The following is a 24507-nucleotide window of genomic DNA, read 5'->3' on the forward strand; positions in this document are numbered from 1 at the left end:
ATGTCAGTTTCCTGAATGAGTGTGACAGGCACAGAGTAGGTACATGATATATATGTATGTAAACTGCTGAATTATTCTTTCATTTCCTGCATCCTATCAGATAACCTGCAGTATTACCCACAGATATATAAAACTAATTCCAGACATATGATCCACGAATTTCTCACCTTGTGTTTTCTTTGTGTCCTCACTTTCCATGCTTGTTTGTTTTCTTTTTCCTTCTAGTTCACCTATAAGATAAAGGTATTTTCTCAGTTTAAATCAATGTTTGAAATATAGAGATGATGTATTATAGAACTGTACACTTGAGGAACCTATATAATTTTTGTTAACCAATGTCACCCCAATAAATTTAATAATTAAAAATTTCTAAAAACAAAACACTTCCTTTACAAAAATACATACATAAATAAATGCTTGAGAATTCCAGAATTATAAATACAAAGAGGCAGGGAAAGAATAGTTATCCTGAATCCAAAAGAGCAGGGATTGAATCTACAAGTTATTGGGTGTGTGACACAGGGCATACTTTAGTTCTCTGAGGCTCACTTTCCTCATATGTAAAATAGGAAATTTCTACTTCATAGAGTTGTTACAAGAGTTAAATTGGAAAACATAAAAATGCATCTGGTATTCTTGAGTACTACAGGCATTCAATACATTCTATTAAATAAACACATGAATGGTTGGTTAACTAAATCTAACTGATGTTCTTCTGGTCCTTCTTATTTTCTTTCCTATAAATTTTCATCCCATACTTTCAGATTGGGCATCCCTCCATGAATCAGTTTAAAGACACACACACATAGTCTTTAGAACTACATTTCTCTTCATAAGCTAAGCTAAATACTAAAAATTTTTCTAATAACCCATGGTTTGTTCAAGATATTCCACTATTAAATATTTGTTATATATATATAACAAATTTTAAACAAATCTTTATTGATTTCAGAGAGAGGAAAGGAAGGGGGAGAGAGAGAGATAGAAACATCAATGATGAGAGAGTCATTGATCGGCTGCCTAGCCCGCAACCCAGGGATGTGCCCTGACCGGGAATCAAACCCCGATCTCCTGACTCCTAGGTCAATGCTCAACCGCTGAGCCACGCCTGGCCGGGCAATATTTGTTATATATTATTTGTTACAAGAATTTTAAAAATAATTGGATATCCTGATATGGCCTTTTATATGCTTTATTTTAAAACACTAAACTAATTTTTTAGAAAAAAATACATCAGAATCCAACTAACTTCTTAGAGCAATAAATCAGGACTCGCAGAACTCTAAAATTCTTATGTACTTCAACCCTACATGGTTAAAGGGAAATACTGAATTATCCTTTCTATTTTTCATTCTCACTTTCAAAATGAAAATAAAATTCCCAAACAAAATAATTTTAAATAAATGTGAGAATATTTTACAAAGTAACATACAAATATATACCAGTTTTGCCATTTTTCACCTAAATATTCCATTTAAAAAGGGCTTCATTATAGTACATCCATAGGATATTGTTTACTCAAAATGTTTAAAAGCAAGGAATGCTTCTGTTATGAAACAGCAACATAATAATACTTGCTGTTCAGCTGGTGGTTTTATGGTGTTTTATTCCAGTTTTCTATTTTTCACAATTTTTATAATAAAAGTTCCTAATGTTCCATAAGTCCTATTGTAGGCCAAGTACTGTTCTATAAATCTTATAAATATCTTTTTAGTTGTTACAACGCCACCACAAGGGAGCTATAAGGATGAAGATAGATGGCCAGAGGGTAAAGAATTTGCCCAGTTCAAATAGCTAGTGAGTGCCAGAGCTGTAATGGAAACCAAGAAAACCTGAAGCCAGGCCTGACACTCTTACCCTCTACACAGTATTGTATTGTTTCCTATATGTAAATAAATATGCATTAAGTTTGAGCAATGGGTTAAGATTTGTGGGGGAAGGCTAAATTAAAAAACAGACTTAAAAAATGGACTACTGTATCATATGTGGAGGTTTTGCTTTGTGAGGGAGTTTAAGGAATATTTCCTTAGTTTTAATTATTCTGGTTTTTTCATATAACTTTATTTTTAAAGACGGATACAATTTTTCAATCTAAATGTTCAGGGCTCGATTCCCAGCAGGGGGAGCGGGGTAGGTAGCCAATCAAGTACTCTCTCATCATTGATGTTTCTATCTCTCCCCTGCTCTCCCTTCCTCTCTCTCTGAAATCAATGAAAATATATTAAAACAGAAACACACACACACAAAACCACATCTGCCCAACAAAGCATTTGCTTAGTAAATAGATGCAAACTGTAATGAACAAGATTTCAAAATTATGTACTGTATTCTCACAGTAAAGTAGAAGAGGCAAGTACACGTAATATAAATTTTTGGTTACACTAGTTGAAGTAGGTTGAGAAATAACAATCGGGTCCAGAAAACAAGCTGAGGGTACCAGGAGGCAGTTCACCCTACAGCATTCACACTCCCAAGCACAGTAGGCTGGAGCAGCCCTTTCGCGTAAAGCCTTCTCACCTCCTTCCAGTTTGCACAAGTAAAGGTACGTGATCTTTCCGAGGAGGGAAGGCCAAACCCACCCAGCTTCCTGAATTTCCGAGGCCTGGCTCACCTGAAGAGCTGGCAGGACCCCTTTCGAAAAGACTGGAGGTCCCTCGGGCTCTTCTTGGACCAGGTTCTCCAGCTCCTGCGAGGGGCCGGGCCGCTGGTTAAAGGCCCCACCACCGGCGATCCACCAGCAGCGGGTGCGCCCGAAAGTCAGCCCAGCGACCGCGGCCGCCACTGCTGGAGCTGGGGAACACGCGGGCCGCCATGGTCTCGGGACCGACCTCGCCAGTGGTTCCCACCCTTCCCTACATCAGAATCACCTGGGGAGGCGCCCGCGGATTCTGAAGTACAAGCGGGTGGAAAAGGGCCAAGGTCTAAATGGTGGGAGCCCGTGCTCTGCCCCACCAGCCGCTGTGGGCACTGCAGCCGGGGTCTGTTGCCTCCTCAGAAGGGTCCCTCCCCATATGCTCAACCCATCCCCTCACGTGGGCCAGTTAAGGGAACAGCGGGGCGTTCTGCATCCTTGCCCCTGTGAGGGCCTCCTGGGCCCGCGGGCCGCGGCCCGTCTTCCACAGGAGGCAACGGACCGGCTCCGGGGCGCGACTGAGGGAGGACCGAAGACGAACACTCAGGGAGCTGCAGCCTTTACCCTCAAGTCGCCGCGCTCTGGGCTCCCGCCCTTTATCCCTTTATCCGTGCAGCCTGCCTACGGCGACGCCGCAGCCCGTTTCCCACCGAGACAGCGAGAACCACTTCCGTGGGCGGGACTTCCGGTAGCCCCGCCTCCAGGCGGAGTCTCCCCTCAAGGGCACGGATTAGTAAACACGTGGATTGGCGTCTTCAAGTGGTGGAAAAGTCACAGCTTGCAGGGTAGATCCTCCAATGTCCCCGCCCCAACATGGGCTTCCTTTGCTCAGAGGGGCGTTCACCCCAAGGAGTTGCCTGGGAGGGCTCCATGATGGAAGAGGACCACTTCGGCATTGTGGCCTCGAGGGCGGTGTGGGGCCTGGGCGCTTGTGTGCAGGATGCGTGGAGCAAGCAGGGCCCTTATTCCGCTCTCCCAACCTTCCCTCGGCATTGCATCCCGTCCTTGTTTTCTCATAAAACTAATACATCTGAAATATTTGCTTTTAAACTTCTATTAGTTTTAACAAATAGTGATGGTCCTAAAATGTCCATAGATAAAATCTGCACCTGGGTTAAATTCACTATTTAAGAATGTAAGAAAAAAAATATTTAAAGCTATTTCTAACGAAACACGATTTCTCTAAGTAACTTTGAAACAGCAAGCTGAAAATAACAAACTCAGTTAGAAATGGAAAGCTTTTATTCTCTGGGAAAATGACTGCTTTCTTCACACACCATCCCTTGACCCCCCAAACAACAAGACTACATTATTACAAATGAGAAAAATGTTTATTATGCAAACAATTTAACAGTTCTCCTTTAGCAGAATTTTACAGATTAGAGCACAACTTGAGGCAATTAAGTTTCAATTATTAACACGCTACATAGGGTGTTTATTCTACAACTGAAAAGTTGCTGAAGTTTGTGACATGCCACTATAAATGTAAGTATTATTAAAAATTACAAATTGCTTGGTGATTATTTTGATAACCTCTTGAGCAGCAGCTCCTGCAAGGAAAAAGGAAAAAAGCAAACCTGAAAAAGGTAAATTTCAAGTATTATATAAAAATACTCAACTCTGTAAAGAAAACCTTCCCTTTTTCCAAAAGCAAAGGTGTTTAAAAGTAATCCAAAACAGACATGATTTACTGAATCATATCAAAATAAAGGACTACAATTTTTTATAACTATGTTATTAAAAGAAAAGTTTTGTTTTATACATTCACACCTTGGGATATTATGCCACAATTCTAAAGAATGAAGTATTTTTGCCTGGCCAGGTATGGCACAGGAGATTGCAGTTCGATTCCCAGTCAGGGCACATGCCCAGGATGTGGGCTCGATCTTCAGTCGGGGCGAGCAGGAGGTAGCAGATCAATGATGACATTCTCATCATTGATGTTTCTACCCCTCTCTCTCCCTCTCCCTTCCTCTCTCTGCAATCAATAATGATATGCTTTTTTTTAAAAAAAAGAGTATTTTTAATTATAGTGATTTAGAACACTAGCAAGGTAAATTAAGTAAAAAAAATGTCAAAATAGTAGTATGGTTGATTACATTTTAAAGGATACATACAGGCAGAAAAGATTCTCAAAGGACACCCTTCTGCTTTTATAATAAAAGGAATAAAGGTGTATTTGTTCTAAATACATTTGTAATTTGGAAAGAATCTCTTAAGTACTGCCAGACCACTATAACTACTCAAAACAAAACAATAGGAGAAAAAAAAAACAAAAAAAATTACTAAGGAAAAAAATTCTTCATCTTTTATAATCTAAAACCTGACCTTTCACAAACATTCATTGATTCAATACAATGGGACTCTACGTACCAGATGCTGTTCTAGGTACTAGAGATACAGGAGGGAACAAAAATCAGTGCCCCCACAGGTCTTACTTTTTAGTGAGGGAGATCATTTACAAATAAGTAAAATGCATAGCATGTCAAATGACTCTAAGTGCTAAGAAGAAACAGCAAGGAAGAAGGATATGAGTGCAAGAGGAGGGCCTCAGGGAGTGAGGGATGGCCTCACAGGGAAGATAACAGTTAAACAAAAGACTTGAACACAGTGAAGGAATATAATGGTGTCGTGCCATTTAATATTTAACATCCTGCTTCACTGACCTCCCTCGTTAAAATAACTAAGAAAACAAAACTTTACAACTGTACTATATAACAACAGATGCCAGACTTCTGATCTTTGGAACTCACCCCCTAAGAACGCAGCAATGGTGTGTGGCTCAGCAGCTCCATATCGGCAACTACAGGAAAGAATGGAGACATGAACTTCGACTAGCTTATGGCAGGTACAAGTATTATCTCTTACTAAGGCTTAAAAAATACTCACAATTCGTGGACATAATCATCTTTCACCATTACAGATAGTCCATATTCCTGAAGGAAGCCAGTGAGACAAGACTTCAACTTTCCTATATCTTCTTCAACTTGATAGTTAGATACCCCTAAAAATATACATGTAAATTAATTTTCATTAAAATAAATATGTGATTCAAAATAAATGGCTACCTCCTTTCAGGTGTTCTAGTCAAAACCATAAGGTGTGAAAATGAAGAACAAAAATAACAAAGTATGAGACCAATGTTTGTAAATATCACAAATCTGTAACAATCAAAGAAACCATCAAAAACCTATTAAAATTTGAGTCTGATAAGCCTACTTTGTTCACTGCTCCATATCCAGTGTCTGGAAGAGTATCTGGCACTCGGTGCTCAATACTTCTTTGACAAAAGAATTGAATGAATGAGAAAGTGATGTCCTACTTATACGCTTTATAAAAGGTATAGTGTTGCCTGGCCAGTGTGGCTCAGGGGTTAAGCACCGACCTAGGATCCAGGAGATCATAGTTTGATTCCCAGTCAGGGCACATGCCCGGGTTGTGGGCTTGATTCCAAGTAGGAGGTGTGCAGGAGACAGCCGATCAATGACTCTCTCTCATCACTGATGTTTTTAATCTCTCTGTCTCCCTCTCCCTTCCTCTCTCTGAAGTCAATAAAAACATACAAAAAATTTTTTTAAATTATGGTGTTTATTATCCATTTCCAGGAAATTAAATGACACTGAAGACACAAAGTTATAATAACAATTACATTTATTGAGCATTAACAGATGCTGGTTACTATTCAAAGCACCATATATATATATATTTATTTATTTAATCCTCACAACCACTTTATGAAGTAGGTACTATTATTCCCATTTTACAGATGAAAAAAAACTGAGGAACAGATTAAGTTATTTGCCTGAGTTACTTAGCTCATAAATAGCAAAACTGGGATACATGCCCAGGCAGTTGTTAATTATTAAACTATAATGTCTCCAAAAGTAAGCTATTATTATTATTACTACTGGAGGGAAAAATATAATTGCCATAACAATCAGGTATTATAAAAATAAAAATCAATATTTTTTAACCGCTCTGGTTTAAAAATGATCACCATTACTCTTCCTCATAATACCCTTTATTGAGTACTTACAAGGTGCTAGGCAATGTGTAAGGTGATTTTCATACATCACATATTTAACCCTAACAGTCTAATAGAGTAAGAGTAGATACCATTATTGCCATTCCATAAATAAGAGACTTGAGACTTGGCGGGAAATAGTCTCACCCAAGGTCAAGAAACAGTAAGTGACAGAGCTTGGATATGCACCGAGGTTCAAAGCCTATGCTCTTTGTGGTAGCTACTCTCCCAAGATGGCTGGCTCCCCAACATACACCCCTTTGTGCCTTTATGTAGTCCCCTTCTCTTAATCTAAGCTGGCCCTGTGAAGCCAATAGAATACAACATAAGCGATAATGTGTGATTTCTAAGACTGTCATAAAAAGCCTTGTACCTGCCACCTGGGTCTTTTGGAACGTTAATTCTGAGGAAGTCAGGCACCATGTAAGAAGTCTATCCTAGGACTGCCATGCTAAAAGGAAGCCCTAGCTAGCTAAGTGGTGCCAGATGCCTGACAAGCCCCCAGCAGTTCATTATCCTGAACTAAAGTGCCAGGCATCTGAGTGAAAATAACTTCTCGGATGTCTAATTCAGTCAAGCCTTCATAATGACTCTAGGCCCAGGCATCAAGCAGTGAGATGCCCTTTCCCCAGTGAGATCTGCCTGAGCCCAGGAAATGCACAAAATCATCAGATAATAATTTATTGTTTTAAACTACTAAGTCTTGAGATGGTTTGTTATGCAATAGATAACCAAACAGATACATCCTAATCAAATAATATGAATAAAGCAATGCATATTTAGTGTTTATTCATTTTTTTCCTCCTGGTAAGCTAGCTCATTAAGACTGTAACTCAGTGGGCATATGACATGAGTTGGGGCAACAGGTTTTATGATACACTTAGAATGTACTGCTACGCAATAATCCTGCAAAATTAAACTTAATAAAAATTTTCTGGGCAACTGAAAAATCTTTGAGATTACGCAGATTCCCCAATTATTATATTGACAGATAACAAAAATTAAATACTAAGCAAAGAAATCTCTACATCTTCAGAGTTCTGAGTTCAGGAGTCACTGGAATACTTCTTGTGACTTCCCATTCCCAATAAATTAAACTCAGTGTGAGTCTTAGAAGTAAACCGTGGAAACTGACAGAAAACATGTTTTCTATATGCATTCAACCAACATTCCCTGTAATAGTTTAGCATCAGACACTATTTGCAAATAGTTACACTTATAAAAGAAATGGTAGTTCCTCACTGAGATGAACTAGGTGTAAACTGTTTACAATGAAAATATCAAGGACCAATTGTAAACACCCAAGAACACTTTAAGATTTCATTCAAGTGTCTAGTCAAGATTTTATTATATTTGATGATCCGATTGCTATTCTTACCTGGATATCTACCATGTTGTTTATGAAATCTATCCACAGCCCGTAACATTAAGTATAATACTATCTCATTATCTGGACTGTCCATGCTGGAAACTGGAAGGGAAAAAACTCAATATAATTTGGGTAATTCATAACATAAAAACAATGAAAGACAGAATTTACTATATACTCAAGTTTCAGGACACAAGGCAAATTTATCGCAAAATTTTAATATTTTGTAACAATAAAATAGAAAATGATAAATAATAGTAAAATAAAGGGAGACACATTAAAATAAAACCCAGCTGTCTTAGGGACTATTAACTATAGTAGAGATTATGTGTCTTAATATATCTCTCTTCTTTTTATCACACAACTTACTCAGTAATCTACCTAAATATGATTTTATGTATTAAGTTTTCCATTTTGAAATTATGACTTAGATAAGTCTATAGAATAAAATTTAGAGTATAAATATTTCCATTACCCTTCATATTATCACCACATACTCAATAGTATTATACACAAAGTATTAATCTCTTTAAAATTAAAATTAAAGCTGTGGTACATTTATACAATGGAATACTAGTCAGCTGTAACCAAAGGAGGAAAATTTACCCTTTGAGACAGCATGGATGGACCCAAACAGCATTATGCCAAGAGAAATAAGCCAGTCAGAGAAAGACAAGTACCATATGATTTCACTCATATATGGAATCTAATGAACAAAATGAACTAACAAGCAGAGAGAGCAGGCTGACAGCTGTGGTGGTGGTGGAGGGATTGACCAAAAAAGAAAAGAAAAGAAAAAAAAAAAATAGAACTCATGAACACAGACAATAGTGTGATTGCCAGGGAGACAGGGGTAGCAAGGTGAAGGAGATATGGGGGGATAAATGGTGATGGACAGAGACTTGACTTGGGGTGGTGAACACACAATACAGTGTACAGGTGATGAGCTATAGAACTAAAACCTGTATAATTTTGCTAACTAGTGTCACCCCAATAAATTCAATTTAAAAAAGGGAAGGAAAATCAATTAATTAATTTAATTAAAATTAATATCCTAGCATAAAAAGATTATTATACTTACTAATTTCATCCCTGTTAATTGTATCCAAGCCATATTCTTCAGCTAAGGATCGGCATCTTACCACGCGAAGAAATGCAGAATTGCTGCCTGAACACAGGAAATACATTACAGAGGTAACTGAGTGTTCCAAATCACAGAGCACTTTAAGAACAGGAAATTCTGTTTATACTCTTCACAGGTGTGGTAATGTGAACGAATGTCTTCTATTTGACTCTAATGGTTAACAAAGAAGGGATCAGAACATAAATCATCCTAAATTTGCGTCCCTGGCACTACCACCAGTTCAGCATTGAATAGCAGGTGATCGCGCCTCTCTGCGCCTCAGAAAAGCGATAATATTGTTTACCTTTGAAAGTTGCTCTGTGGATCAGAAGTACCTAGCATAATGTCTCACAGAGCTCAGGGACTAGTTTTTATCATTAATCTGGATAAGTAGTCCTAAGGGAAAGTGTATATATATTGTGCTCTTGGTATATGTAAAGTTTTAACAAAAAAACTTTGTATTATGGAAATTTTCAAACATACCCCAAAGTATAGGAAACAGAATAAACTCTCAAATACCCAACATCTACCTTTTAATCTGATATCATATGATTTAGTAGAACAAACACTACATGCAGCAAAAAGGTGCAAGATTAATAATGGAACGAAACATTAAACTAAGCCTAAACAATCACTGCGAAAGAGTCATGAAATGGAGAACTTGCATAAATATATTTTAAGACTGAGGAGCATGCAAAATATAGACTATCTTCAGACACCATGTAAACCAGATTGTATTATTCTTAAACTAAGTCTTAAATTTTAAAAATGCTTCAGGTCTACTGAGGAGTTATCAAAAAGATGCCTAGAGCCTTGCCACCCTGAAACTCGATGGCAAATTCTTAATTCCATTACAGTCATTAACAGAGATCAAAATGAGTAGTTAAACCAATACTGTCAATGTACATGTGACTCAAGACTTCACACCCAAAGCTTTCAGATAAAACTTTCCCAAATTACTTAAAATTAATAAGCTAAAAATAATTCTGTATTAATGAAAACTTTCAATTAATTGACCTTCATCTTTTTAGCATTGCCATAGATATGCTCTACCTCTGACCCAGTCTTAAAATAGTCTACATTTCTTATGTTATAAGAATAAAAAAACCTTACCCAATAACTATATTTACCTATACCATGAAAACATGGAACATTTTTAATTTAAACTATTTAAAATTCCTGGGAACACTTCCTGTGGCACATTTTTATGAAGCAAAATAAGGAAATTAATTCAAGGGGACTTACAGAGTAATTTTAATTCTTTCTCGGAAATGGACTCTGGTGCCTGTAAAGAGATATATGCAGATTTTGCTCCAGTATAAAAGAGATCAGCAGAGGGTACAGCACAAAGTTAATCACTGTGGGATGGGGAGCCTTTCTCCAAGTGCTGAAAGAGCACCAGAGAAACACCTTGTTTCCTTAAAACAGTCTTTCTCATGAGGCAGGTAAGTGAGAGATCCCTCCAAAGAAGCATAGAGCCAGTGCCATGCCCTCCATCTCTAAACCTTTTCTGGCTGGAGTTATGGGATCAGGCCTACATGGGGCTGTGCTGTCCATCAAAGGCACAGTGTGCCCAGTAACTTACCTGGCCTATAGACTGCAGCAATTTGGCAACATGATTACCCACAGCAGCAGCATCTTCCTTTGCTTTTTCACGGTAACTGGAAGGAAAAAAAGCTACTTTTAACAAATTTTAAAATTGTAAACATCACCAGGAAGCAAACAAAAATTTTTTTTCCTTTTCATGAAAAAATACTGGTCTGGAACATGTGAAATGTGGAAATGCCATGGAAATGCTACCAGCAGCACCTGTTAGTGGTTGGGGATCTTCCCAGTGTTGGTGATGGACTCTTGGAATCCACTAATACCTGGGTTCCCTCTATAATTGATAGCACCCAACTTAAAAACTGCCCTCTATGATCCATGATCCATGCTTCTCTGACAGAGGACCTGACAAAACATGTTACTGATGAATATAATTTTTCTCCTTGAAGTCAAGTCCAAAGAGAGTTAAATACTTCAAAACTGTCCATCTATAAATTCATGTAAAACTTTTTTTTTTTTTTAAATATATCTTTATTTATTTCAGAGAGAGGAAAGGAGAGGGAGAGAGAGAGATAGAAACATCAGTGATGAGAGAGTCATTGATCAAGCCCACAACCAGGCATGTGCCCTGACTGGGAATCGAACCCTGATCACCTGTATCCTAGGTCGATGCTCAACCGCTGAGCCACGTCCGGCCGGGCTCATGTAAAACTTTTAAGTCTATTTACATTTTCACCCTCTGAAGATGATCAGTACTAAGCTAACTACCTTCAATGTGAGGTCATACTTCTTTCTATCCTCAATTGACTTTTCCCAAGTTTTAAGTAGTTGAACTTTTAGACTAAGAAAACAAGGATTTGTTAAACAGTGACTAAGATGAAGAGTGCATTCTGTTTAGAAAACAGAGATCTTCTCTGTGTGACATTATTTGGCCCTTGAGGAAACCAAGCCAGTGGCCCCGGATTCATCAGCACCATACCCAAACTACATAAGGGTAATATCCGTTGAGAACAATCCTTATGTCAGTCTATCTGGGTTCAGGCTAGTGATACCTGGATAGCAGGAGTCTATCTATAGTGATGAACTCTTTGAAGACTTCCAAGTTTTAAGTTACAAATAAAAGGCAGTATAGGGTGCTAGTTAAGAGTATGGAGATGGGTTTCATGGGTTCAAGTCCTGGTTCTGCTATTTACCAGTTGTCTGACCCTGAATAAATTGCCTTTTCTAGGCCTCATTTTCCTCGTCTATAAACTGGGACAATAATAGTATCTCTCATTGGGTTGTTGTAAATATTAAATTAGTTAATACATGGAACAATTCACAGCACAGTTAAGTGCTCAAATGTTAGGTTTTATCATGAAATATGTAAGGAAAAAAATCTGCCTCCTGGTGGGGGTATATGAGAACTCTCTATACTTTCCATTCAATTTTGCTGTGAACCCAAAACTATTCTAAAAAATAAAATCCACTTTAAAAAAAAATCTGCCCCCTAAGTTCTTTAGCTTATTTTTAAAGCAATTAGATTATAACATGCTTTCATTTGATTTCTGACAGACTAGTAAAATATGTTCATTTCTAATATAAACAAATTAATTTTCCTGTTACATAGTTTGAAAACAGTGACTTACACATTTTGCAATTTTATATATTTGCCTGAATCTGCAATCATGTCAGGAATTGTGCCTCGGACAGGTAAACTTCCTTGACCCTCTTTGGCCACAAATTCCTTTAAGGCACGAGCTAAAATCCAAAATGATGGCGTCTAAAAGAGAAAAAAAAAAATTTTTAATTAATATTAAGCGGTATTTGAATTTGACCCAAAGATTAAGGTGGTACTATTTTTACTTTTTGTTACCTGTTTGGTGATATTTATGCAGCGATCATCATTAAATATATCTTCAATGCTGCTTGGGATCTACCAAAGTAACATGAAACATTTATTTATACTAAGAATTTGCCCACCCTTATTTTCACTGCTATTTCTCTGAACAAGTTCTTTGAATTCTCAAATTGTAATCAAATACAAACTTCTGATTTGCTTATACTTTCATTTAGAATCAGTACCAGAGGGAGATTTGATGAGGCAGAAGAGAATGGAAGAAAGTCCCATCCTGCCCACTGTTGTTAGCATTAAAGACAGACCTGTTCTCTTCCATTATATATGGAGTAGAGAAGCCAAACTGAATCTTTTTATAGATTTACATTTGAAAATATAACAAAGATTACAGGCATTGATGTCAAGCTAGAGTTGTAGTCCTTCATGTTTTTCCATCTTGTCCAAAATTTGCAACCCTTTCACCCTAATTAGTGACTGCTGAAAGAGACAACCACTCTGACAAAAACTGGATAATTAAGGACTTTTAATGCTAGCAAGATCACCATACATTAATTAGTAAGAACTTTAGAAATTATAGGCTTTGATTCTACTGTTGTGTGGGAAAAAGAAATTTCTTACTGGTAACCTCCTAATTGGTCTCTCTGCTTTTACTCCCACTCCCCTAGAGTCTCTTCTCACAAGAGCCAGATCATTTTTTAGATGTAAATCTGGTTACTCCACTCCCCTGCTCAAAACGCTTCAATGGCTGGAAAGGACATTATGATCTGGCCCTTTCTGCCTCTCCACACTCAAATCCCTTGCACTACTTTCACCCTTGTTGACTTCACTCCAATCATTTCACCATAAGGACTTCAGAAAACACCTTTCTTAACTGAATCCCTCAGCAACTCTTTGAATACCTGAGTCGTATTTAGTGCTGTGTTCACATTTTTAATGGCTTCTTCAAAATTCTCTTCATCTTCAGGAGCCCCGTTTTCATTCTTTAGAATTCCTATTAAAACAGAAATTGGTCAGTGAACAGCAACCCTTTTCTTCTCTTTCTCTCCTCCCAACATTATGAAAATAACATTGTCTGATTCTGAAGGGAGGATCAGACATGTTGAAACATAAGAATAAATACAGCATATCACTAGTCATTCCTAAAACTGTACAAGGAATGGCTCCTTAATCTCCCCTGAGGCAAAATAAAATATGAGCTAATAATGGCATCGTTTGACATGCTGACAGAATCCAATAAACATTAGCTTCAAGGAATTTGCTTTTCAAACCTTGTATAACATTTAATCACATCCCATATTACCTTGTCTAATCAAATCTCTGAACTCTTCTTTTTCTTTATATGTTTTAGGTATTCGTCCATTTGTCTAAATTGGTTAAAAAAATAAAAAACTTAGTTATAAAAACTCAAAATATAGAAATTGAGAGTCCACAGTTTCCCCCATTCTCCCATCCACATGAGATTTCATCAGTAAATATACAACCCAGTGAAATCAGAGGCTAATCTGATAAAAAACAGAAACTGTGGGCCATCTCTCTACATTCATTCCCACTGCAGTATCTGAATGCCATTTATTCAAATTTCATTGTTAATAAAAATATCAGCATCACCCTAGAGGGTCTGGCTCAGTGGTTAAAGCATCAGCCTGAGGACTGATGAAGGGTCCCAGGTTCGATTCCGGCCAAGGGCACATACCTTGGTTGCGGGCTCAATCCCCGGCCCTGGTTGTGGAGCGTGCGGGAGGCAACCAATCAGTGTGTCTCTCTCACATTGATGTTTCTCTCTCTCTCTCCCTTCCACTCTCTCTGAAAAGCAATGGAAAAAATATCCTCAGGTGAGGATTAAAAAAAAAAAATTAGTATCAAAAGAGGAACTGCTAGATTTAAACGGAAAAGCACCCACCTACCCTAAATCATGCAAGGAAGAAAAATTAATCTCCCACCCCCTCCAATGAAATCCTTTATAATAAACTGAGAATATAGTTACAGATGGAATTTCTTTTTTTAAAAAAGGACATACTTCACTATACCACTGTGCTAAATATTTAGCTATGATCACAATCCATGGAGTGTGGCTATGGTCCTAAAATTGAGAGGAAAAATAAAGTGTATCAGTATTGGTTAACAATAATTAGTTAATATTTATTCCTCACTACCCCGTATCATTTTCAACAAATTTAACAATATTTATGATCATTCCCCAGTATACATGAAATAACAAATAAAGGAAAATGAACTGGGTTAATAAAAATTGCTTCACAAAAATTTTTTAGAGGCAGTGTCCAATTTGACCCTAATATGGCAGGTATGTACTATGATTGTCTCCATTTTACCATCAAGAAAACAGTCTCAGAGACTGCCACCCAAAAATAAAGCTCAAATCTCTTGATTTCAGATACCAATCCTAGACTATAGAAAGACCTCTGTTTTCTGATGAACCAAATACCTGCATTTTAATTAACACATAGGTAGGAAAAAATACATTTACTCTTTAAATTATATGGTATGGTGTGTTATAAATATCACTATTTTCATACCAAAATATGTAGTTGCCTTGGTAATTCTAACACTAAAAATAAGTTATAAGAGGATTCAATTTCAACACCCACCCACCCCAAATTCAAGCTATTTTAAAAAGCACATCTATTTGTTTAGGAAAGAGCCATGATGAGGAATATGTTAATGTCCAATTTCCTGGTCTGAGTGTTTACATAGATATGTTCAGTTAATGTACTTTTCTTTAATAAAAAAGTTTTTTAAATTTTGGAGAAAAGCCCTAGCCGGTGTTGCTCACTGGTTAGAGCCTCAGCCTGAGCACCAAAGGGTTATGGGTTCAATTTCTGGTCAAGGGTATGTATGTGGGTTGCAGGTTTGATCCCGGCCCCGGCTAGGCCGAGTTCTGGAGGCAACCATTCGATGTGTCTCTTTCATATCGATGTGTCTGTCTCTCTCTCTCCTTCCCTCTTTCCCTTCCACACTCTAAAAATCAACAGAAAAAATATTCTCGGGCAAGGATTAACAAAAATAAAATGAAACAAATTTTGGAGAAAAAATATTTATTTAAAACAAATTAGGTATAATGTTGTTACTATGTAATCTGGATGACAGGACTATGCAGGTTTACAGTATTTTCTCACATTGGTGTAATTCTAAAACCTTAAGTTAAAAAGAAAAGTTTTAAGTCTATCTATAAATGGAAGGTCACACACACTACCAACCCTTTTGTCCATATGATCCAAATCATAAGACTGAAAATGTTCTCTCAGTTCAGGAAAGGGCTTATCCAGTCGTAGATCCTCTAATGCATTATCTGGATGAGATTCTATTACTGTGAAATAAATAACCCCAAAAGATAAACTTACTTCTTTAGTAATACTGCTGGCAATACACTGCATTACAAGAATTTAGGAAATCTATAATTTTTAAATAGGCATAGGGTCTACATTTTTTAAAATTGTTTTGTTCATTATTGAGATAAGTTTACATTTACATACACATTTTACTAAAAGCACAAATCATAAGTGGACTACAGTTTTAATAAAAGTAAAACCAAGATTCATTTAGAGCAGAATTTTGTTATTATAATTGGAAAAGATCAAAATCGATAAAATGTGTGTTCAGATGCTACCTAACAACCTACCCTACTCCTCCTGTCGCCTTCAACAGGTAGCTGCACCTACTGTATCTCTTGCTTTGTACCCTCCTATAATGCTAAAGGAAATACTAGATTAAAGCCTATTGATTCTGATTGACACTTTGAACCTATAACCCGGTTGTGCTGCTACAAATTTACTTTGTAATCTAAAACTGACTTTCTAAATTGTTAAGTTTCTAAAATCATAGCTAAAGCAATGAAAAGTAAGCCCCATACGTGCAACAATTTTACCTGGATGTTCTTTTATAATGATCCTCATATAACCAACTAGTCCATATGTCCTACAGATCAAAAGAGGGATTTGGGAATTCCAGAGGACATCTGCTAAACGTAGTAATGTACTGTAAAGGAAGGCACAATAAATAAGAATATAAGCAAATGGATATATGCAAAACATGAAAACACCTTAAAACAAAGCAACTTTCTTACTAGATTATAAATGCAAAAATATATCTAGTGCATTATAACCAGGTCAAGGATATACTGAAAAGCAAGCAATTCCACAAGGTTGCAGTTTCAAAGAAATCATACCTTTTGGACTAGAGGGATAGGAAAGCCTAGACTTTTGTATTAGGGAGAATGTTACTAAAAGACACTTGCTAAACATTTCCATAAAAAAAGAGGGAAACAATGATAAAATGTATGTATCCTTGCATACACCCCCAAGTACTCCCTATAATTAATTCTAACTAGTGTTGTTGTTTTTTTCACTAAAAATAACCAATGATCATAAATATATATTTTTAAAATTTCACATCCAATATTTTTTTTCTTTCTTATCTTTTTGGTTCTAGACATTCATTAGTGCTTCCAATTAAAGGTTTCTATAGTGTTTAGGAATTTTAAAAACCATAGACTCTACAGAGAAAACAAAACTATGCAAATCTAATTAAGAGATTCAATTAAAAACAAATTAACAAAAAAATTTACCTTTCAGGGAGCTGAGTTGCAACCACAACAGTAAACCTACAGAAAAATGAAGGATCATTGTCTAGAAGATTTTCTGGACTCTAAATAGGACAGAGGGGAAAAAAGTCCAACAAGTTCACAGTCATATTAAACATGGCAGAAAGAATTAAGCTATTTAGAACAAATGAGGCAACATGCTAGACTCCAATGTTAATTCAACTCTCAACTAAACATAGTATACAAAGATTCAAAATTCTAAATTCCTAGAGCTTTGGGTTATTAAAAAATAAAAGTTCTGTACAGAAATAATAATGTATGTACATATGTACCTCTTCCACAAAACTCCCGGAGACATCGCTATTTAATTCTTGTAAGAATTCCATGGCAGCTTGAGCTCGGTTCTTTTTTAAAACAAAGCATTTGACTTGAATTAGAAAAAATTTGGTTAAAATGTAACCTTTCAATTAACAGATCAAGCAAACAAACTATAAAATTACCCAAATTTCATGCATAGATAGGACAACTCTCCTTTTCATACACAGTGTTTAAACTGAGACTCCACCAAAAAATTACTTAGAACAGAGCTAAACCATCATTATTCAGAGTTCTTCAATGAATACTTTATTTGCACTCTACTTTTCTGATTAAGCAAATGACCAGAAAACCCTGGACATCAGGCAGGGATATTCTGGATCAATTTACAATAGTGTACGAGAGGTCAATCATTAAAGAAACAGTCATTTCCACTCAGAATACTGTACTAAGTTGATTAATATGGCTTTGTAAGGTTTTTAATATGTAATACAAAAATAAAAGATATTCTTGGCTCTTAGTTAAAAATCTTGTTAACCAAAATAGTCTTTCCTCTGAACATTAACATCACTCAAGATTTAGCTTTAATACAGGATACAATATAAAAAGGATACATTACTTCTTCTATGTTCTTAAATTACCAAGCTTATAAAATTTACAAGATCAGAAAAAATGAGCTAATTTAACTTTTTTCTTGGAGAAATAATAAGCTCTTTTAAAGTCAAAGCTTTTTCAAGAAATCAAAATATAATAGCATCATTAAATGCTTAAACTCAACTATATTCTATAACAAACTGATTGTTTACCTTGCCAATACTGCTTCTTTGAAGGAAAAAACTAAAATAGACAAAAAAATAAATAAATAAATGTAAGGGCTTCTTTGACCACATAAAGGAAAGATTATTTGTAATACCAGGTGTATTTCATTCATATTATAAAACAAACTATATTCTGATTACAGACTGTAACAGCCTTCCTGGAGGAAGAAAACTGGATAAAACTTGTAATCAAAGACAAGGTAATAAATCAATGTTTCCCAAAGTGTGTAGCACAAAATACGAATTTCACAAGATGTTCTGAGAGAAAAGGGATCCCTGGCTTTAAAAAGTTTAGGAAACACCATGTTATATTTCCCTTTTGGAAATTCATAATATACATAATACACATGATATTAAAGTTTTACATTAAATATTTAACTTCATTTGACCATGGAATCCCTTTGCCCATTTAGCAGTTAACATTTCCCAGTACCAATGCTCCACAGGCCACATGTGGGAAATGCTGTATTAAACTGTTTGCTTTTTCAGGTAACTACACAGATCTATTTCAGGCTTCTTCTCACACATACCCTTGTCATATCCCAAGGCCCAGATCTGAGGCTGCTGATCAGTCGGGGTGGTATGTTGTAGCACAATCTCAGTGGCTCCATAAGAAAAATAAACCTTACTCTTATCGCATCTTGCTTTAACCAACCAAGTAAGCAAAGGTATTAGGACTTTTTCTTTACAGACACCAATAAAAGGGCTGTGTTGTGTATCAAAGCTCAGTATGAACCAAATTCTGATTTTCCTTGTATTTATTCATTGCTGCTATATTCTGACAAATATAATGAGACATCCCAGACTCCAAGTCCCTGAAAAGGTGAGCTTGAAATGCTCTGAAAGTCTAAATATGATCATTTTTAAAGAATGATATACAGGCCATCTTTAAAACAGCATTTTTATGGAGACAGTTAGTGGAAAGAGAGATATACCTGAACTAAGCTTAGAAGACACTGCAAATAAAAGGTAGATTTTATTATTCTTATAATCCAAATATACAATTATTGTTAATTATATACTAACACCTAGGAATCACTGCAATGACTTAGGAAGTGTTCAGATTTCACAATTAAAGGAATAATGACTACTTCTTTGCATTAATAACAACAATAAAGACAATAACGATGGCCCTGAGCAGTGGTTAGAGCGTCAGCCCATGCACCAAAGAGTCGAGGGTTCCGATTCCTGGCCAAGGTCATGTACCTAGGTTGCGGGGTTGCTCCCCGCCTCCTGTCGGGGCACGTGCAGGAGGCGACCAGTCTATGTCTCTCTCTCATGCTGATTCTCTCTCTCTCTCTCTCTTCTCCCCCTCCCTCCCACTCTCTCTGAAAAGCAATGGAAAAAATATCCTCAGATGAAGATTAACAAAAAAAACCTACAAAAAACAGTAATGATGGATATCTTTTATTAATGGCCTATTTGCCAGACACTGTGCTAACATTTGACCTATATTAACTCCCTTCATCCTTGCCATAATCCTAAACATAGGGATTATTGTCCACCTGAGAGTCAAGTCACCCTGATGAGGTGAAGCTGGGATTTAGGCCTCACTCTCCTGTGACAGTACACTGCCTTTCCTAACATGCTTATATTTGAAAAGAATAGAACATACTTATTTCCAGCATCTTCTCCGCTGACCTGATTTCCATCAATAATTGTAAATGAACCAATACCTGGGAGACAAAACAATCAGTCAAGAATATGTATTTCTAGTTAAAACCTTAAAGAAGTAATTTACAACCACAAAACTACATTACCTGGAAGTATCAAGTTTTTAAGAATTTCAGTTCCTGTGGCTGTTGCATTTATTAGGCAAACATGAGCAGATTCTAAAGCCTCTTGCCCATGATCACCCCACAACCTACAAAACAAGATACACAAATTCAACATTTGAAAAAAATTCACAAAAATACAACTTCCTTATTTGAATAGTGATCTTTGATCTTTAAAGTGTTCCTGCATAGAGTAACTGATGTGATAACTATGGCAAATATGTAAGACAGGAAGAGCAGGAGGTGTTATGGGGATTATATGGCTGTGTAACCCAAGACTAAGACTAAGATTGATGACTTGCATGCTTAGATGTGGAGGGAGGGGTCAAATCAAAACTAGTATCTTGGTCTTTCAGCTTCCTGTCCATTATTCTCTTCAAGCCAGATAACTTACAGAACGGAAAGTCTTTAGAAACACTCATTAACATTAAAGAAGTGCCTTAGATTTAAAACCGATCCTGTTCTCTATTTCATTTCTCCTTAAGTTACATGGATCCAGTATATTTAAGATCTTGACATAGGACTTATCACTGTGACATCTGTAAGAGTGAGAAAAGCTTCACCAAGAAAACTAAATTATTATAATCTGAAAAGCCTCATACTAACTCTACAGGAGTGCTTTAAAATATAATACCCAATGAACATTCTCATAGCATGATTAATAAATGCACTAACAAACACAAAAATGTAATAAAGATTAGAAATATATGTTATAATCTGATTCACACAGGCATATCATTAACAAGGCAAAGTACATGATCACACATGTATTATGGCATCTCAGCCAGCCTGATTTTCATCCAGAAAGCCTATTAACTAATTTATCTTTTCTTGTCACTGTAAGAATATAGAGTCCAAACCATTAGAAAAATGCTATAGCCTGGAGGACAGATAGACTTTAATGTGCCTTCTCTGTCACCTGATCTAAAGCAGATTCCCTTATCCTGTAGCCAGCATGTCCTCCAGCATATGTCACAACTATAATTGCCTCATTTGTTTTTTTATATGCTGAACATCCATCTTTCCATTCCACTCTAAGCTCCATAAGGGCCCAAATACACCACTGTAGTCCCAATGCCTGGCACAACGCCTTGTCCAGGGTAAGTGATCACTGAATGGTTATCAAATGAATGGAGGAAAAACCTAGAAGAACCAGAAGGACTGGAAACATCAGGTTTTCCTATGAAAGTAGGGCACACAGAAGTCACCGGACATATTTGGTTGATGGATGCTTGGGGAGTTGGAGAGGGAGCCTAAGAGATCACTGGCGCATCTCTAGGTAACATGTTTCAAGAAAGGGTCCAAACAAGAAATCAATCCACTCTACTCTTGTTGACCTAAGGAAAGTAGGGCCTTGTTGACTGCTGGCTAGCTGTACATCTTTGCTTCTAACTGCTTCCCTCTGACATTTCAAAATCAATAACCAGATCTTAATATGAAAGGTAAAGTTTGGTCCTTAAATGGACTGAACTCAGCAAAAAACTCTTTTGTTCCAGTTACTTAGTAACCAAAAATATCTTCTCAGCTCTGTGATGTATGGTTATATCTGCATTCAAAACACACGGAACTCCAGGAATTTACAAGAGAATATGAGTTTGTTACAAGGGCTCTGCCACCTTACTTCTTTCCCCAGAAGCTTCCGAGCAGAGCAATGTGCCACATACCAGCTCTGAAAAGGCCAGAAGGGCCTGGCCGGTGTTGCTCAGTGGTTGAACGTTGACCCATGCACCAAGAGGTCATCAGTTCGATTTCCTGTCAGGGCACAGGCCCAGGTTCTGGGCTCGTTCCCCAGTAAGAGGCAGCTAATCAATGTCTCTCTCTCATCAGTGTTTCCATCTCTCTCTCCCTCTCCCTTGCTCTCTCTAAAAATCAATAAAAACATATTTAAAAGAGCAAAAGGCCAGAGAGCCTGAGTTTACATCCTGGCTCAAACACATGGGAGACTAAGCAAGTTATCTAACTTCTTCAAGACTCAGTTTCCCCATCTATAAAGCAGAGAATGTCTGCCTCCAAGGCTGCTCTCAGAATTGAGCCCCTAAAGCCCCTAAGACAGCACTCAGTTGTAGGTGCAAAGGAGAGTTTCAGTCCTTAGGGACATACTATAACTTCTGGCTTGGAGGCTCCAGCAAGGAGGGAAACCAAGCCGTTTGTGTCCCTTCCACTGCCTTAACACACAGAAGACACTCAATAAGTAAGGAATTGGGAGGGTGAAGAGAAAAAGCAAAGGAGAGGAAATAACCAAGGACCTGCCTGATGGTCTAGACCCGCAGTGTCCATTAAGGTAGCTATTAGTCGCATGCACTGAGCACTAGACACGAGGCCTGTAAGAATGGAGATGTGCTCTACAGTGTAAAATGCCAGATTTCAAGGATAATATGAAAGGAAAAAAAAAAGTAAAATAGCTCCAATAACTTTGTATACTGATTATCTATTGAAATCGTAATATTTAGGATATATTGGGTTAAACAGATTGTATTATTAGAATTGATTTTACCTGTTTCTTTTTATTTTTAACGTGGCTACTAGAAAATGTATAATGGCACGCGCGGCTCCCACGAGACTAGCGTTACATTTCTATTGGGCCGTGCCGGCCGGGAACAATCCCTAACACTGTGCGCCGGGCACGGTAGTGGCGACTCCCCCATTCTGCAAAACCCGGAGCCCGCGCGCAATGAGGCGGGGCCGGCAGCCTCCCCGGTGACAACCGCTGAGGCTGGAACCGCGCATCTCCAAACAGCACGCACCCTGGAGGGCGGGCCCGGCCCGCGGGGAAGGGAGGGCGGCCCCGGAGGAGCGGCCCCGGCCCTAGGCCGGAGTCCCGGGCGCCGGCCCCGAGCTCTGCACCGCCGGCCGGGCGGAAGGCCTGAGAGAGGCCCGGCCGCGCCGCTCGCTCGCTCGCTTAGGCCCGGCACGGACGCAGAGAGGTTCACTGGCCCGCCCGCCCGACTAGGTGAGCCCCAGCTGACCTCAGCTGCCGATCATACTTCTGCTCCTTGAGCAGCTTCCCCGGATGCGCCATGGCCGCGGCAGCCGCGCGAAGACCCGATGCCCCGCGGAGGACCGCCGCCGCCGCCACGAGCGCGCAGGCGCACCAAGTGCCCGCCGCCGCCGCCGCCGCCTGCGCGCCGCCAGCAGGGGGCGCCGCCGCTGCAGTGCGCACGCGTCGCCGGTAAGCTCGGGCGAAAGCCACCACCACCTGGACCCGGACCGGGACAGGGGGTCAAGGCTTCCCTGCTGGCGCCAGCTCCGCTAGTCTGCCACTCGGTGATTTTCTGTGTGCGGTGATTGGGGAGGACTCGGTCTTTGGAATCAGGCCGATTTGGGTTTTCACCACTTACTAGTTGTGAGATCCGCTCTTTATTTCTGAAATCCTCCACTTACTCATCTGTGCAGTGGGGATAAATGAGTCTCCCTCACAGGATTCTATTAGCATTAAGTGAGATTTTTGAATACACAGAGCCAGCCTCACACACACAAAAAAGGCTGCCCAAATAACCTTCATGATGATGATGATGATGATGATTTACCCATTTCGCCCATCATCTCACGCAATAAGCCCACTTTGAGGGCCAGTTTCGAGCCACAAAGCTAGCTGCTCCCCGCTGCAGGTACAAAGGCCAAAGGCAAGTAAGACCGGGGCCCTGTTCCTGGGGAGGTCAAGAGGGGAGAGGAACCCTAAACAAGTACTTACTGGATAATGTGGCCTTCCTCTAGATAGAGGGAAGTAGGGGAGCTGAGAGGTGCGCAGAGGAACCCCAGTCACGCCCCCTCTCCAGGAATATTTCATGTGGTGTGGGCAATGAAGAATGTTTTAAGTAGAAGGAGCAGCAGGTGTCATCTCAGGGAAGCAGAGAGGCCATGGCAGGCTGGAGGCGCGAAAAGAGTTTGGTGTGGTGGGGAGTTAGGTGAAGGGTAGGGAGTGGTCAGAGGAGGTTTGAGACACAGCAGGGACCAGATTATGAGGACCAAGTACAGACAAGCAAGGAGGAATTTAAAGCCCTTTGCTTTCTGAAAAGAATCACTTTCAGGAAGAGGACAGCTGCCCTGTGGGGATGGGTGGCAAGAAAATGTGTTACCCCGTAAGGAAGAGGGAAGGAGAGGAGGCTGGAAACCAGGAGACCAGCAGGCAGGGAGATCAGGATTTCTTCCCCACTGAGTCCCTACGTAGCCACCTTCAGGTTAATAATTGCCTGAAACAAGGTGAAAATGAGCACAAATCCCCATGCCCAACCTCCGCTAGGATGGGGACAAGGGAGGGGACACAATTTGACAGTAATGCTATAGTAATGATGGATGCAGTTCCCCCTGGGTTCTGTCTCCGGGATCAGGGTCAGGGCACATCCTCTCAGGACCTCCCTGGCCCCTACCCAGCACCCATCCCCATCAGTTGTTCCAAATTGATGGGAAACAAAGGCGTGAGGCTCTCCCAGCACATCATGTGCTTAGGCTGTGACATTTCCTTCTCCAGTTGGACAGGTGAAATATAAGGGATAATAAAATATGCCCAGGGA

The 24507-nt window shown here is 38.7% G+C and overlaps 2 protein-coding genes across 2 annotated transcripts in view; both read right to left on the minus strand.

Annotated features, from left to right (window-relative positions):
• Positions 1-198, minus strand: part of TERB1 (telomere repeat binding bouquet formation protein 1) — a gene marked incomplete at both ends in the record, with an annotated part of 23498 nt that extends 23300 nt beyond the window's left edge. The window contains one exon of the mRNA XM_081118841.1: positions 168-198. Coding sequence (XP_080974967.1) covers positions 168-198 — 31 coding nt within the window. The remainder of the gene's footprint in view (positions 1-167) is intronic.
• Positions 199-3941: 3743 nt separating this feature from the next.
• On the minus strand, positions 3942-23097 carry NAE1 (NEDD8 activating enzyme E1 subunit 1). The gene is made up of 20 exons (XM_081118730.1): positions 22963-23097; positions 19982-20085; positions 19837-19897; positions 18210-18240; positions 17421-17492; positions 17113-17192; positions 16414-16523; positions 15746-15855; positions 14548-14610; positions 13831-13894; positions 13430-13521; positions 12549-12608; positions 12322-12455; positions 10734-10809; positions 10394-10433; positions 9107-9193; positions 8035-8127; positions 5522-5636; positions 5386-5435; positions 3942-4182 (listed from the first exon to the last, which is right to left on the minus strand). Exons 1-20 carry the CDS (start codon positions 23013-23015, stop codon positions 4073-4075), a joined length of 1605 nt encoding a protein of 534 aa, XP_080974856.1. The 5' UTR covers positions 23016-23097; the 3' UTR covers positions 3942-4072.
• Between the last annotated feature and the right edge of the window lie 1410 nt (positions 23098-24507).

This window comes from Miniopterus schreibersii (assembly GCF_964146895.1).
Source record: "Miniopterus schreibersii genome assembly, chromosome: 18".
Classification (NCBI taxonomy): domain Eukaryota; kingdom Metazoa; phylum Chordata; class Mammalia; order Chiroptera; family Miniopteridae; genus Miniopterus; species Miniopterus schreibersii.